Raw genomic sequence first — 16,960 nt, forward strand, 5'->3', positions numbered from 1 at the left:
ATGTCTCCTGTTCCAGTGCACTGTTTGCCAAGACCGTGACGTTTCTACTGTCCCTCTTGTTATTTGTCCACAGTGAGTTTGATATCTACGGGTTTAGGACTGTCCCTGATGACGATGAGGAAGAGAAGTTGGTCGCCAAGGTCCGAGCATTGGACCTGAAGACTCTGTACCTCACAGAAAATCAGGAAGTTTCCACTGGGGTCAAGTGGGAAAACTATTTTGCAAGCACAATGAACAGGGAGATGGTATGTTCTCCGGAGCTGAAGAACCTGATCCGAGCAGGCATTCCACACGAGCACCGCTCCAAGGTATGGAAGTGGTGTGTTGACCGCCACACCAGGAAATTCAAGGACAGCGTGGAGCCCGGCTACTTTCAGAGCTTGCTCCAGAAGGCACTGGAGAAACAGAATCCGGCCTCCAAGCAGATCGAGCTGGACCTGCTGCGGACTCTGCCCAACAATAAACATTACTCCAGCCCCACATCAGAGGGCATCCAGAAGCTGCGCAGTGTCCTGCTCGCCTTCTCCTGGCGAAATCCAGATATTGGCTACTGCCAAGGCCTCAACAGGTGGGTGTCAGACTATTCTCTCCTGTGGTTTAAAAACATCTCCAGGCACCAGGCACTACCTGGCAGCTCCCTCTCCTCCCAGCTAAGAAAAGCCTGTATTCTGTGGGGGAAGGATCCCGGGATGACAGCAGGTTTTCATGTTGCAGTACCTCCAGCTCTGTAGCAGGCTTTCTTGACGACTGTCTTTGAATTGCCAGCCCACAGATAATGACCCGGAGACTTAATATTAATTATGAAAGTTTAGCCTTTAGCTTAGGCTTGTCTCCAACTAACTCTTATTAACTCAAATTAACCTGTTTCTATTCGTCTATGTTCTGCCATGTGGCTCGCGTTACTCTGTTCTGTACTGTATGTCCAGCTTCTTCAGAGTCTCATTGGCATCTCTCTGGTATAATCCACGTGCCTAGATTCCTCCTCCTCTTCCTTTCTCTCCCTGGAAGTGTTGCCTCTCTCTCCTGCCTAGCTATTGGTCACTCAGTTTTGTATTACACCAAGCACAGCAATATATCTTCACACAGCGTACAGATATCCCACAACACAGTTCTAGAGTAACTCAGGCAGGTTCTGCTTTAGAAAGTCTAAGGAGTAAAAAGCTGCCTGGGAATGTGGCTCAGTGGTATTGTGTGTCCTTGGCCTAAGTGAGACCCTGGTTTAGTCCCAGCGCCGGGATTGGTAAGCACAGAAGTCATGTGATGAGCATCTTGGAGTCTCATTTCTTTTTTCTTCTTTGCTTTTCTCTTCACACTTCAGTTTTAATCATAAAAATATGCATTATTTGATAATTGATGGAGTAGAAGCTTGTGTCATTTGTTTGTGCAGGATCCTGGATGGCTTTTTCTGCTAATTAGAACTCAGCCCTTAAAGGGCGTAAACTTGCTTGCCTTTTTTTTTTCAATTAGATTTTTTTTCTTACCAATTTTACTCGTGTATGTAGTCCATCCTGACTGCTGTCATTCAGTACTCTCCCGCCCCCTCCATCCCTGTTTCCTCCCCCCTCCCCACAGATCTCTCTCACATTCATCTCTATTTGTTTTGCTTTGTAGCCATTGAGTAGAACCTCTTACAGGTCTTGACTGTTTTCCACATTTCCATAAGCACGGAACACAGAGGGCCTCTCACCTTTTAGTAGTGATCCAGGCTGTCACCCTGAGCTGCATGTTGGGCCAGGACAAGGCTTTGTGGGTACCAAGGTCTGCTGCCCACCAAACTCCCCCTCAGCACCAGGCCCTGAGTGCTGGGACAGCTTCTTACCACGTGTCTCGTCTTACCCTGTGTCGTCTCTCTGCTGTCTGCTGTCACTGCAGTTTTGTGTTCCCTTCCAAGCTCGTCAGAAAGATAAACTGCACATGTGACACTCCTTTAATGCCAGCACTTGAGAGGCAGAAGTAGATCCCTGTGAGTTTGAGGCTAGCCTGGTCTATATACTAAGCTCTAGGCCAGTAAAGGCTACATAGTGAGACCCTGCCTCAAATGGGAGGGGAAAAAAAGAATAAGAATGAAGATCTTTGTGTGTGCTTGAGAAGTTCTCCCCTAAGCAGAGTGCGTGTGCTTGAGTTTTGGATGCTGGTGTTTAGTCTGGCGGCTCAGAGGCTTTTTGGCCCTGACCTCCTGGTAAGCTGTCTGAGTCTGCATGTGAGTATTATGGGAGGGGAGGCTTAAAGCTGGACTACTGCTCACTCAAACCCCAGCTGAAACCCAGTGGTTACCAGGAACCCATGACTTCAGTCAGCAGGACAGGGTACTTCTCTGCCCTTGGGAGGTTAGAGACACCTCAGCTTCTCTACGTCTCCATCTCAAAATTAAAACCTGCCTGAAGCAGCCCTGGTTTTACTTAAAGCCACAGCTCACGCCACACTGAGTCTGAAACCCCTGAGGCCAGGGCCCCACGGAAGACTTGCAGTGCTTTCCTGGAACCAGTTCTGTGATCCTCAGTGAACTGGGAGCACCAGCGCGCCCCCACCCCACCCTGTTAAAGATCTGAGTTTTAATTGTGTGTGGGGGTAGATTTTTTTCCTTGGAACACTTGGTACATGTCCCTGGCTCCTGAGAACCTAGTACTTCAGTGTGAGAACCCTAGCTCGTGCCCAACTTGTGCTAACCGTGCTGAGCCTCAGCTAAGTACTGTCCTGACAGTTCTGTTGGGACTTGCAGATGCCTCCTGGAATCCTGGGAGGGGAACTGGGCCTGGTTGTCTGTGTTTGCGACGCTGGGAACTTTTCTCTGTAACTGTCCTCTAGCTCTCACCTCCCCACTGTCCATTCCTTTTAGGGAAACTGGAGTCATCCCATTGCCGCCCACTCAGGTCCTGTTTTTTAATTTGAGATTTGCTGATTTCTTTCAGTTTTATCAAAGAAAAAGAAAAGATCAAATTCTGAACAAGGGCATTTTTCCTGTGAGTGACACATTTAAACTTTGTTTGGGACAGAAGTTACTGGATTTCAGCTTAGTGGAGAGGGACTTTTCCTCACTTCTGCCTGTTTCTGGTATAGCCTTATCCCCCACCCTTGTTTTGTGGTGTGGAGATTGGATCCCAGGCCTGAGGCATGCCAGGCCAGTGCTCTGCCACTGAACTACATCCCCAGCACCCTCTCCTCATACACACTTTTATTTGAAATTTTGAGACAGGGTCTTGCCGACTTGCCCAGACATGACCCTCAGCTTGTGATTCCCCCTGCTCTAGCCTGCTCAGAAAATTGAATCAGTCATGTTTTATCAGCAGCCTCTTGATTATGACAGTGGACAAATGGGCGGAGCCAGGCTTCCATTATGAGTGGCACAGCAGTTGGTGTGTGGGAGCTCCTTCCTGCCCCATGTGCACACCTCCTGCAGCTCCAAGGGCCCCTCTTAGGGATTCTGTGCAATGCCTTCCTCCCCTCAGAGAGCTGGGTAGTGGGTGAAATCAGATTCTTAATCTACCTCATACTCTGTTACATTCATGTAGTAGGAGCTGCAGGCCCAGCTCCTGGTGGCCTGGCTAGCTTATGCCCCTAAATAACAACACACAAACTGTATTCTTTTAAACACTGCTTGGCCCATTATATCTAGCCTCTTCTCGGCTAACTCTCGCACCTGGACTAGCCCGTTTCTAATAATGTGTGTAGCACCCCAAGGTGCGCTTAACGGGAAGATTCTAGCCTCCATCCATCCTGGGTCGGAGCTTCATCACGTCTGCCCGGGAGAGGGGAGCATGGCATCTGAGCTCACTTCCTCTTCCTCCCAGCATTCTGTTCTATTTACTCCTCCCACCTATGTTTTAACCTATGAGGCCAAGCAGTTTCTTTATTACTTAACCAATGACCTTCCTCCATCACATTCACATTATTTTTTAAAAATAAAAGGACTGATCAAAACATTTTAAGCAGTGAACTCAAAGAATTAGCTGCTTTAGCAGAATATTAGACTGAAACATTTTTTGTTTGTGGATCTGACCTTCAATGGCTGAGCCATCTCTTCAGCCCAAGTGAGGCATTTTTTACACAAGGCTGATGAATCACAGAAAGGCGATTTCATTGGGAAATAATTTCAACTTTGAACAAAATCCAAATGACAGAATCAGAGGAAATGTGGTTTTTCTCTTCAAGCTTTAGATGATCCATCACTTACACAGAAGTCCTCATTTATCCTTCATTAGAGAAGTAGAAATCTCACTGGCCCTTAGAGAAAACGGCTTTGGCAGACATCTTGATGAAGGCAAAAACAGGAGCCTGCACTGACCTTGTCCCTGTCTGCCCATAGGTTGGTGGCAGTGGCCCTCCTTTACCTGGAACAGGAAGATGCTTTCTGGTGTCTTGTTACCATCGTGGAAGTCTTCATGCCTCGAGACTATTACACAAAGACTCTGTTGGGGTCCCAGGTACTTCTAAATACTATGCCTTGGTCACTGGCTTCTAGGACTCCAGTTGTTGTCTGACCCAAGTCAACCCTGTGGGGGCGGCTGTGTGCGTGACTGCAGCGGGGCTGCAACAGCTGATCTCTGAGTGGATAGGTCAGCTCCTTCTGCTCTCTGATCACCTCAGAGAGACCGCCCTCCCTGGCAGTCTGTCATAGACCAAAGATACAGGGGCGGGAGAGATGCTGGTATGTTTAATCAGTTCTTCCAGGACGCAGGGACCAGGCTGGAGGAGATGTGGGGGGCAAAGGACTGCTGAGGAAGCTGGAGGAGCCTTAACTGTTAAAGGTGCCCTACCCTGCCATACCCTAGTTTAAAGAGCTGCAGTAGGATTGTCAGTGACCTCCCCCATCAGAGGATCTGGTACGCGTTCCCTTCACACCTGGATGATGACATCAGAGGCCAGAGGAGGGTGACATGGCCTGGAAGAGGCCAGATCATCTGTCTCCACCTGGTCTTGCCTTGGGCACTTCTCTGGGGACCAGGACTACCCTAGTGCTCCCCAGCTTCTCTGCTGTCCTGGCCGTTTTCTCTGTTTCCTGGCTACCTTGTTCTCCGGCTCTTCCTGTCTCAACCATAGCTATGGCTGCTCCACAGCTGCCTCTCCAGGTTCATGCAAGCCTGGCATACCTGTTGACACAGCCTGTCCTTGCTTTCCTTCAAGAACACATCTCCTGCATCTAGAAGTCGCAGCATACACCCTCCCTTTTACACTGCAATCCTGCATTCCCAGGGCAGTTGTAGAGGTGCTTCAGTTCACGCCACCCCATGATGGCTGTTACCCAGCTGGATTAACTCTTGCCTGTCTGTTCATTCTCCTCATTCTCCAGCTAATCAATGGTACCATCTATACCACACCTCTGTTATCTTAGGATGTCCAGCACCATCCAAAGATATGTATTTAGTGAGCCTGACCTTATTACTACCAGTTTCACTGTCAAGTCATACCATGTAGCAACCTTATTGTCCCCCATTAGGCTCAGGAGAAAAGGAAAGTCAAAGACATTGAACTAGGTAGGCCAGTTAATTCCCTTGGGCCAACAAGATGGCTCACTGTGTAAATTTTCACCAAGCTTGATGATCTAAGTTTAATCTTTAGAACCTACATGGTGAAAGGAGAGAACAAATTCTCATTTCCATACCATGTACATGTACACACCCCCAAAAAATGAATATTTAAAATAAATAGATAAATAGAAACAAAAAAGGTGCAGCTGCTATGGGACTGAGCTGAGGGCTGGACTTGGTCCTTGTAGCCCCACGCCTAAGCTTATGCACTCCTTCCACGTTGCCGCTGGAAGTTGGTGAGACGCTGAGCTCCGACCTTCCCACAGCTGCAGGTCCAGTTCCCTGTCCCAGATGCACTGATGTCATGGACACTAGAGAAGCTTGCCTGTTCGCCTTGCAGTCCCTTCACCTGTTGATTACCCGTGAGCTGTTTCCCTCAACATGAGTTTGTGAACTAGGACAGGGACAACAAGGGGATGAGGCAGTAGTCTCAGTCAGGTGGGGTTTTAAATATGTCGGCTAGTGCTTTGTGTAATCAGCACCTGAAAACAGCCCTGTCAGCTCAAATTTAGAGCCTCGGATGCCCCAGTGTTTTGAAATAGAAAAGATGAAGCATTGCTGTCCCTACCACTCTGGGTGGGGTGTCCTCAGATGCTTTTTTCCCTGATAGCGGTGCCTTTTCTTCTCTCAGATGTCTGTAACACTTCTCTCCAGCTTCCCCGTCCATTATGTGTAAGGCTGCTCTTCAAGTGAGTGTGCCATCGGTGCCAGTGCTGGCCAGATCCCAGAGCCCCAAGCCCGCTGCCTGCTGCTGCTGTGACCCAGCTGCTGGCCAGGTTTCCCTTTCTTGCCATCCTTGAAATGCATGTTGTGTGCCAGGACCTCACCAGGCATTGCAGACACCGATGAATGACATACTTATCCCATGTCCTCCAGTGCGCAGTGGAGGACGGCTAAAACAGAGGCCTCAGCAAGCATTTCCTGGCAGCCTGCTTGATGCCCAGCCCTCTGCCAACCCCTGGGCAGCCTCAAGTAGGCACAGTCTGCCATCCTGTTGGAAGAAGAGATGTGTACATATGTTTTCCTCCCACTTCGGTGTCAGATGGCTGTCCTGCACTTACAGCCGTCTTCAGCTGACCCCCGCCCAGACAGAACAAATCCTGTGTCATCACTTGGTCTCATACTCAGATGCCCATCGGTCTTGTTACTTTCCAGCTTCTTCCATGCCAGGGTCTAGAAGTGTTGGCAAATGTGTCATTGTTTGATTGTTAAAGGATAAAGCGTGTGATCTGACTGTCAAGGATGGTGCTCCTGGGGCAGGGGAGCAATGCTTCCTGCTGAATGGACATCAGCCCCAGCTTGACCTCTTAGGCAACTTGTGTGAGTGTGGGGTAGTTTGGCAGCTTTTGAAATGGTTTTGAGAATATTGAGGTTTGACAGGGCAGGCAGACATGGGTGAAAGGTGAGGCGCTCTACAGCTTTTTATGTGCACTTTTGTTTTTTTATTATTCCAGAAAATTGCATTCATTTTAGCAGTTTATACCTTTGATTTTGACGCTGATGTTCTTTCTAGCCACCCTGCCATGTTAAGCGTGTTCATTGCATGGATGTGGATAGTCACGGTGTATTTCTTGTTCGGTGACTCACCTTTTCTCATGCACCCGTCTAAGACTGCCTGTATTCATGGGAGTGTGGCAAGCTGGCACCAACCCGCCAGCTCTCTTGGTAGCCTGCTTTCAGCTGAGATGTTGAGTACGGGAGCTGTTTTTAGGCTACACACTGCTCCTTTCTCCCCATCCCCTGAGGAGAGGGCCATGTAGGGCCCTGCAGCTTTTGCGCTCAGCTGCCCTGGGCCACAGAGCAGCCTGGCTGTATGTGTTCCCATGAACATCTGAAACAGCTGTGTTGTTGTATGTCCCCATGTGTCCCACGCTCTGTTCTCAGGTGGAGCAGCTGTTCTGGTTTGCAGAGCCCAGATCTTTCTCTCCTCTGTTCCCTCTCCAGGTGGATCAGCGCGTGTTCAGAGACCTCATGAGTGAGAAGCTGCCTCGGTTGCACACCCACTTTGAACAGTACAAAGTGGACTACACCCTCATCACCTTCAACTGGTTCCTGGTGGTATTTGTGGACAGTGTTGTCAGCGATGTCCTTTTTAAAATATGGGACTCTTTCCTTTATGAGGGACCAAAGGTGAGTATACTCTCTCTAGTTATATGTGCTTGACCATGTCATCAATGACTGGTTCACCTGGAACTTAGGAAGTTACCACAGCCCCAAAGTTCCCAGTGTGATTGCTCCTGCAAGCCTTGGGAAACAGCAGTTACTGCTCATCCATCAAAAACCTCAGTGTGAAGCTGAGCACTGTCGCTCATAGGGAGATCCTGTCTCAGAATAACTAGCAAAACGCTCGGTAGTTCAGTGGTCCAGCACTAGCTTTGCTCCTATGAGGCCTCTGGGTTCAGTCCATCTTCCTCTCACCCCACATACCACTCCACAATACACCAAACATAGATAAATAAAAGGCTAATGGGGCAGCACAACAACCTCCTGGAATTACATGGTGGCAGGAGAGAGCCAGCTTCTACAAGTTTTCCTCCGACCTCTAGACACAAGCATGGCCCACACACATAACACACACCAAATAAATAAATAATTTTGATTAAGTAAAAATAAAAGCAAAACATAACTAAGGATATATAGTAGGAAAGCAATCTCTTTCCCAATTTCCTGTTGTTTTCTTCTCAATTTTTATATTCTCATCTGTGTTTCTTAAGCCCATCTAAAAGATGCTGTTTTAACTTACTGTATCTTGGAGCTAGTTCTGTACCAGCACATACAGGACCTTGTTACATCATGTTGTAACATGATGGCATTCCCTTGTACAGGAGTCAGAAATGTACATAGCAGCCCCTGATGGTGGCCGCTTTGATTGATTTCAATCTCTTGCCACTTCAGAACAAGATGCACCCAGCTCTCCTGTGACTTTCATCTTTGCACACAAAGGCATGTGCATTATAGATTTAGCCGAGAATTGCAGGATCCAAGGTTAGTCCACCAGTAGTGTTGGGGTAGCACCAGGTTGCCCCTCAAAGGGGCCTTATGAGGACTGAGTGGTGGTGGCGCACGCCTTTAATCCCAGCACTCAGGAGGCAGAGGCAGGTGGGTCTCTGTAAGTTTGAGGCTAACCTGATCTACAGAGCAAGTTCCTGGATAGCCAGGGCTATACACTCCCAAGGTGTAGGTGTGTGTATTATCCCGTATGGAGATTCAGTGTCCAGCATAGATTGCTACCATTTTTATAGTCTTAATTTGTCATTAATATGAAGAATTCTCAGCTAGGATCATCAACACTGTTCCTCTTGGACTATAAATGAGTATCTGAAGAGAATCATGAACAACTTGACCCTGTAAATATCACTTTCTAAGTTCAATACAGTGTAGGCTGGCGTAGGCTAGTCGGGACTCTTAGATGTGGAAAAGCAGTTTGTTCCAAAGCTGCCTGGACTTGTAAGACCACCAGTTCATTCTCCCCAGCCTGGCCCAGAGTACCCCAAAAACAAATCAGCGAAATCGACTGATTATTTCACTGCATTGAAGAGTCAGGCAGACCCCTGAGCCAAGACTGTGCCTGCCTCTGGAGTTGCAGCTTCACTTTTTCAGTCAAAAAAGCCTGGGTTTTGATCTTAGGGAAAACTGGCTCCTAGGTTAGTATTCTTTGCCGAATGCAAAGGTTAGCCAAAGGCGCAAGGATTCCACAGAGGGCTCCTCACTCTTAGGAATGTTTCTGAATTGGGCTGAACTGTTGGAAACCACAAGTATTTGTTTTTCTGTACCGAAGGGCTTTGTCCAATCCTGGAAGTCACCCCTGAATTCAGGTGTCTGCCTGAGGGCAGGGCCCTTGGGATACTTGCTCCAGCCTGCCCCTACCTCCTGCCCGCAGTCTCATGCCTGGACTCCTATCGTGTGTGTCTTCAGTTGCAGTTTCCCTGGCTTTCCCGTAGGTAATTTTCCGTTTTGCCCTGGCACTTTTTAAATACAAGGAAGAGGAGATCCTGAAATTGCAAGATTCCATGTCCATATTCAAATATCTCCGTTACTTCACTCGGACCATCCTTGATGCCAGGTGAGTCGTCAGGAGTCCTCAGACTCAGAGCTGTCCAGAGAAGTGAGAAGGGCTATGGCCTTCCAGTCAGTCGGGGAGATAGGGATGAATATGGTTTTGTTCTTTCTTCAGTAAATAAATCCCAGTAACCAAAAGCAGTGGTTCCATGCCTAAAACATTTCTGTCTCTGTGATAGGGCAGATTCTGTCCAGGAATGGGATGGTAGATAAAAACAGCTCCCAGTGGAGGAATCCTCCCTTGGACCGTGTAGTGATGAAGCCAGGCTGGAAGAGAACAAGGCTAGGGGGAAATAGCAAGAGTTGTGCTTCCAGGACAGATGTGGGAACAAGTGTACTTAGAGACAGTGGGAGGGGCCACTCAGTTCGTGCCAGGGTGCTGGGGCTCATGGCTACAGCCTAACCTAGCTCTTGTAGGCTATGCTTGGGACTTTGAGCTTCATTCTAGACATACTAGAAAGTTACGAAAGGCAGGAGAAGATCGGGGCGGGACTGGCCCCAGGACTGTGATTGGAAGGACCAGGAAAGGAGGCCATAGTCTGGAGAAAGGAGTCCTGAGAGGTGGAGAAAAGTGGGACAGATTGAAGACACTCGGGATTTGAACTTGGAAGGACCCTAGGTTTCTAGTGTGGACAGCTGGAATATTCATGAATAATTTCCCTACACACACACACACACCTCAAGCCACATAGTTATTTCCTGTCTGGGCTGCCATTTTCCTAGGCCACAATTGGTGTTTGCTCTGGCAGCTGGGGTGGTTGGCAGAAGCCACACCAGGCCTCTGGGAGGTCGTCTCTGTCTTTAGGATGTCTCTCTGGAGAAGATAGTTTCAGGCTTAGTACTAACACTAAAAATAACCCGATTTGTGCCCAGTGGGAAGGGTATCCGAGAGTGCTTGCTGTGAAAGATGGGTGAAAAGTTGAGAATGAGGATTTTGTTCATCTCACGTTGGTCAAGATTAAGAATGATCAATGAATTCCCACATGACAGCTGACACAGTTGAGAGGATTTTGGTTCCAGAGAGGGATTGTCGTAAGGGGAATGTCAGGACTGCCTGGAGATGAATCCCCCTCTACTTCCTGTCACCATAGATAGAACTGGGCACTCCCATCTTGTCTGATCCTACAGCGCCACCTTGTGAATGGCTCTTGAAACAGTTTCCCTTTGCTGTATAAAGGCAAGGTCACTGGACTAAGCTCTCAACGTGTGCCTCAGTTCCAGTGGCCTCTGGCCCCTGCTCCTGCACCTCCCCACCCCCAGCAAGGCTGCTGAGACCGCAGGTGCCTTGACTCCACCTCCACACTGAAGTTCCAGTATTTTAAGGAGCTGCCCATGTTGATGGTCTGAGGAGAGGCCGTTTTGCAGAGTTGATAGGTATTACAAAGAGGGACAGGGACTTCTATCACCAGGTGCATTCAGGAGACTTTGGATGATGCAAGATGGGACTGGTTGGTGTCTGTGGCAGGACTTCTGGAGTCCATGAGAGGCTGAGCATTCAAGGGCAGTATCTGAGTTCCCTAGGACTGCAGCCTGGGCCCTGCCGCAGTTGGCTCTTTCCAGCTAGAGGAGTAAATTAATAATTTAGCAACCCCTTTTCCACTTTCTATAGTAAAGAATGAATGTTCTGGTTTATGGTGCCTGTAGTTTGCATAAGAGGAAGGACAGCGGTGGGCTCCTGGCTTTCAGTCTCAGTGATGTGCCCCAGCCAGATCACAGAGCTGGGCATGGTTAGGTCTGCCTTAACCTCTGGTGATTGCCTGTCCTAAAACACATGGGGAACTTGGCCTGTGTAGAGAGCCGGCCAGTCTAGCCTTTTCACTCCCTTGCCAGAGAAGGTGGTTAAATTTACAAAGGAAAGATCTCGGCGCCTTGCATATCCTCTGTACACCTATGCTAACAGTAGCTCACACAGCTAAAGAACAGAAGAACAAATGGTTTGAAACGGGGGAAGGCCTGGCAACATGCTGTTGCTGCAAGTTTATAGGGCCCATGGCCAACAAGGGAATGAGCCCCTGCTGTCAGGAAGCAAAGCCATGCCATGCGTCTGGCAGAGTCAAAGCAGTGCGCCTGACCCATGAGTGCTGGAGAGCAAAGCCAGGCATCCAGATGGTCCTTAGCTCTGTCTTCAGTAAACACTGACCAGTGGCTAATGTAACAAACTTAAGACATGTTTTTAGTTGGTTCCTTGACAAACTGTCTGTGCCTCTTTGAACTGTGTCACACTGCAGACAGGGTCTGATGTCAGGATCTGATGTCATTATCATTCCTAATCCATTGGTGTCAGGACAATTTTCCTAAGCACTTAATATGCCCTGCCTAATGCTGTCCCTGAAGGTGAGCACCAGGTATTAGTGCCTCCATGTGGGAACCATATGGGTTGACACCTCTCTTATTCCTAGTGTGCAGATGAAGAATCAGGCCAAAAACAATTCTGAGTTTAGGGTCATCCCCTTAGCCACTGCACTTTCTTGCCTCTTTGCTTAAGATAGGCCTGGGCTCCCAGGATGGCATTCCCCCATCGGACTCTATGCATGGTACATGTCTCTTACTCCCTTTCCTGGTCTCCAGTCAGTGCTCTCCTGATGCCTCTGCCCTTTGTCCCACCAGGAAGCTAATCAGCATCTCCTTTGGGGATCTGAACCCCTTCCCCCTGCGCCAGATTCGGAACCGGCGAGCCTACCACTTGGAGAAGGTCCGGCTGGAGCTGACAGAGCTGGAGGCCATCCGAGAGGATTTCCTGCGTGAGCGGGACACTAGCCCTGACAAAGGCGAGCTGGTTAGCGATGAAGAGGAAGACACTTGAATGCACCCCCACCCTAGGATGCTGCTCTTCTTGCCTTTATAACCAAAAGTAGCAAAGAGAACTCCAGGCATGTCTCTGTTCATTCAGCTGCCAGAATGTAACGTCTGTGGCCTCTGGGTATCTGCTGGGCAGATGTCCAAAACTAAGCTGCACTTTCTCATCTCTCATTTGGAAGCAGAGGTCTGATGGCTTTACAGCCATTTCTACGCCACAGCATTCAGTCACATATATCACCGCCATGCTTGCTGCCCGACTGGTGACTCGCCAGTTGACTGTTCCCAAGGGCCTGTTTACAGCATCTTCCAGTTGTGTGAGTGCTTCACCCTGCAAAATTTACTATGCTCCACATCTCCCTGTGCTCTTTCTTTTTATTCATGGACAGCACTGTGGAGGGATGCCTACAGGGCTTCAGCGTGGCTGCTTCCAGGGGAAAAGGTCATCAGAAGGAGAGGGACCTCTTAAAAAACCAAGCACAACTCTTATTCCGAAGCAGCCTTCCTAGAGGGCATGGGAGCCCTCTGCTGGTGGCTTCACACTGCCAGCCACAGCCCCGTCTTCTAACCCTAACCCCACCCTTCTTGTCGCCAGCTGTTTTGCCAGTGTTGCTCTATCCTGACTTGCAGGGGATTGACACACCTCCAGCAGCTGCTGTGGAAATCTCTTCTAGCTGTGGATGACTTGGAGGAGCCATTCTCTAAGTGTGACTGGATTGGGGTTCCAAATGAACCTTGCAGTAGGCCCACCTCTACGTGAAGGAATATAGGAAAAACTTTCAGATGTGGCAGAGCTGTGGCTTGCGGACTCCTGGATGGCAGTGGCCAAGGCTCTGATATCATGTCCAGCGACTGGGTGGGGAGTGAGGCTGGCTGCCAGCCTCCTAGCCCCGGAAGCATCTTTGCCTGAGGACAAGAGTGATGAGCTCTTTATGTTGCCTGGATCATCCTTGTCCCCAGCAGGGAGCTGGGGTCACTGTGGCCTCTGGCATAGCATATTCTGGGGACTTGGAACACTTCCTTCTTGAAGCTTAGAGAGGATATGAACAAGGAGGATTATTTTTCTCAACCCTAAGCATCCCTGATGGGTGGCTGTCATGAGAAAGCATTTTCTAACACAGTATTATCGGAACACAAGGGAAACAGCCTTAAATGGACTATCTTACACTACCTGGAAAACAAAATAGGAAACAATCCTTAGCTAGTATAAACAGTGAGACTAAGAACTGGAGCAAGGCAGTTGTAAGAAGTGCTTTTTCCATGACCGGTTTTCCTGTTTTTGCTATCTACTTTTTAGCACTTGAATGGCTGAGTCGCTTTTCCAGCATCTAGACTGTGCTCAGCTTCTCTAAAAGTTGCTTTTTTTTTTTTTTTATTACCGTGTAAAAGGAGCTGGTCTCTATATTTAGTCAATAGCCTTTGTCTCATTTCAGGTATGAAGTGTCATCATCGTGACTTTAGGATGGTGGTTTGAGGCCTGGCTTCTTCAGGGAGCTGTCTGAATTGGACAGTGGTCTCACTGCTATTCTCGGGGCCTCCCTGAAACCAAATGCCGGAAGAAAGCCCACCCCCTATGAAATGATGGCTGTCAGCCTTGGGGACAGCTGCTAAGGAGGTGCAGTAGGATGGGGTTGGAGCCCCGTGGCTCAGCTCCAGATGCCTGATCTCAGTTGCCATGTCAGTTCCCCACTGAAAGTAGTCGGTCCAAATATATATTTCACATAAATTGTCTTTTAGCAGTGTGTGCCCAGTAGAGGCATCTTAAAAGTATCTGGTGATTCTGGAGACGTGGCTTAGTGGTAGAATATGTGACCTGGCATCAGCAATGCAAAAGGGAAAAAAAAATCCCCAGTATGCTCTTCTACCATCCCCTGAGAGACAGCATTAGTTTTCCAAGCAGTTTCAGTGGCCAGGTAAAGTCTCAAAAGGTCTCAGACTCTCCTCCCTGCAGAGCTGAGAGGGCATGGTTGCCTTCATTCCAGTTTGGGGACAGAATGACACAGGCTCCTCACAGAGGCATAAAGCCAGTGATTGGAGTCCCTCATCACTGAGACCTCTCTTTACCTTCCAGTGCCCTGAGGTTCCAGACTTAAACCAGCCACCAGCCAGGTACCCCTAGCATCAGGGGCTGCCTCGTGGTGCCATTCATTTGAACCTTTACCCAGCATGCAACACGTGGCTCCTTCCTGGTGAACCTTCTGGGCTGAGAAACCCAAAGCATAGCCTCCAGCATATGGGTCCAAATGCACGTGCCATGGTGCAGGGAGCTCCCTGCCCTCAGAGCTCCCTGCCCTCAGAGCCCCCTCTGGTGGGATTTACCAATAGTTCAACTATTAATACTTTTATATTTTCACTACATTTTATATTTTTATAGACTATTTTATTAAGGTTTTTCTAGATTCTGTAAGACTTTTATATAACAAGTTCTATTTTGTGTGCACGGCTCCCTTGTATGTATTTATATCGACCTGAACATCCCAAACTGCAGTTCCCTCCTGTTCCTGTTCCGCCTTCTCCCCTTAGCCTTGTCCATTCCTCACTTCTGCTCACCCAGGTAGCCTCTGGTGTCAGCTGTGCTCTGTTGATACAGGCAGTTAGTTACAGGCAGTTAGGCACCCAGTCGGGTTTTGTTATCTGTGTTACTGCACAGCCCCTCTCACTCTCTGTACAGTGCTGTCTTCCTGATCCACCCACCTCTGGGTGGGCCTGTTCAGGGAAGTCCTTGAAGATAGAGGCTGGACGCAAGCCCAGTGCCTGAGGTTCTTCTGTGGGCAGCTGGAGGACTTGACGGCACACCATCAAGCGACTGTCCTTTTGTATCCCAGCAGCTTTTATGCTCATCTTTGAGTTAAATGTTAGACTCGTAAAGGAAGAAATAAACTAATTTGTATTACATCCTGCCTAGAAAGGTAGCTGTAGTAATTGTGATGGAAGCCTCTGCATGGTCTTGGAGCATGGGGTGTGCGTTACGGGGTTGGCATCCAGTCTGCCAGCCTGCTGAGTCTTGTGTTCCACTGGGATAGGAGGAACAGGATGCCTTTCTCAGCACTGGTAGGCCTGAGTGTCATGGCTGAACTATGACCAGGGGCTGAGGGCAGAGGTCAAAGCCATAAAGTGAGATGCTGCCTACGTCTGGAACAGTCCTTGCCACCCCACCTCTCCCCTTGGGAGACAGGTACCCTCCTGCACCAGCTGTGCGTGCCCAGCCTGAGTCATCGTTTGTTTTCCTCCTGTCTGGGCAGACAGCTCAGGCCCAGCTGCCACTGGGGACTCCCACAGCCATCTCTGGAAAAACACAAGAATGATTAGGACCAAATGTCTTTCCACACGGGAGGTGGGGGCAGGGCTCCTCAGTGTAGGCCTGGACCTGGTAAACTGCTACTCTTAGGGAGACATGGATTTATTCAGCAAGGCCAAAGCTGGGTCAGGAACCCTAGGTCTCTGCCCAGTGCCAATCCCTGATGTGTGTGGGTCTGGAGCAAGGAAACGGCTCTGTTCCCATCTTAGTGAGGAGCTGCCATGGGGAGTAGATTGGGCAAAGTTGTAGGAAGCCATTACTCAGAGCGTGGGTCTCCGGGGCCTTTTGGGGCCCACAGGAAAGCTGCAGACATAGACAGGAAGCAAACCCAATGCTTCTCCACCCTGAGCATGGAAGTGTTTGGATGTACACACGCAACCAGTGACTTGCTTTTCTGAGTAACCTGATCAACTGTCTGTACTTGACCAAGCCACATATAGGCCTGCCTGGAGCCCAGAAGAGGAGGTAGGGGCTCCGGAGCTATACTGTGCCTGTACCTCCTAGTCACTTCCCTCCACTGTGAACGTCACCTGCTAATGTTTGATGAGATGGTGCGAGAATAGGGAACCTGGAGCTAGACAAAAACCTTTACTCCTGAGAACAACAGCCCCTGATCCACCCTTCCCACTCCTAGGTAGAGCACGACCTGGGACAGGCACAGTGCTGACTGGCTCCATCCTGTGATCCCATTTCCCAGTCTCAAGAAGTGACTTCCAGTCTACCCACATTCTCAATGATCAGATTCCTTCATGTTTCCACATGCACCTCACTCTGGAGAATAAACCGTGACCGGTGTCGTCCTCTAGAACCCCAGGCTTCAGACTTGGAGGAGGGGCATAAGGCCTTCCACAAGACATCCAGGGGTGACTCACAGCCAGAAGGAAGAGTAAAACAACCTTCTTCAAAGTACCTGCATGCCCAGCTGTTCCCACGTAGCAGATCACATGCGCCTACTGTCATGCCACAGGGAGCCCCTGTGGGAGACAAGACAGCCTCAGCTGCATGAGGGCATGTGGCTCCACCCCTAATGGAAGGTAGTGGGTGGGGGTGTGGAATGAGTGGGAAAGTGAACAGGATTCCCTAGGCCGCTGCCAACCTGGACCCCCTACAAAGAAGACTTTCCCATTCCCACCGTTTAACCCTCTGTAGATACGCCTTCCCTCGAAGCCATCTCTACCCACTTCAGGATCTTCCATGGCAGCATCAGGCATCTGTGTGTGACCTCGGTGCTGGTCTGCCCCCACAGGAACAGAGACGCTGCTGTCTCTCGAGGCTTTAGCAA

At 49.2% G+C, this 16,960-nt stretch overlaps 1 protein-coding gene across 2 annotated transcripts in view; it reads left to right on the forward strand.

Annotated features, from left to right (window-relative positions):
- The window catches only part of Tbc1d2b (TBC1 domain family member 2B), a 71,998-nt gene extending 56,723 nt beyond the window's left edge, over positions 1-15,275 (forward strand). Inside the window, exons 9-13 of one of the 2 annotated variants that reach the window (XM_050157280.1) lie at positions 74-568; positions 4,304-4,421; positions 7,470-7,655; positions 9,467-9,588; positions 12,192-15,275. In XM_050157280.1, coding sequence (XP_050013237.1) covers positions 74-568; positions 4,304-4,421; positions 7,470-7,655; positions 9,467-9,588; positions 12,192-12,387 — 1,117 coding nt within the window. In that variant the 3' untranslated portion in view covers positions 12,388-15,275. Of the gene's footprint in view, positions 1-73; positions 569-4,303; positions 4,422-7,469; positions 7,656-8,420; positions 9,297-9,466; positions 9,589-12,191 lie in introns of those variants that run through there. The other variant, XM_050157281.1, reaches the window with a different exon arrangement.
- Positions 15,276-16,960: the final 1,685 nt, after the last annotated feature.

Source organism: Alexandromys fortis, unplaced genomic scaffold, assembly GCF_014885135.2.
Source record: "Alexandromys fortis isolate MF-2015 unplaced genomic scaffold, M_Fortis_MF-2015_v1.1 scaffold_85, whole genome shotgun sequence".
NCBI lineage: Eukaryota > Metazoa > Chordata > Mammalia > Rodentia > Cricetidae > Alexandromys > Alexandromys fortis.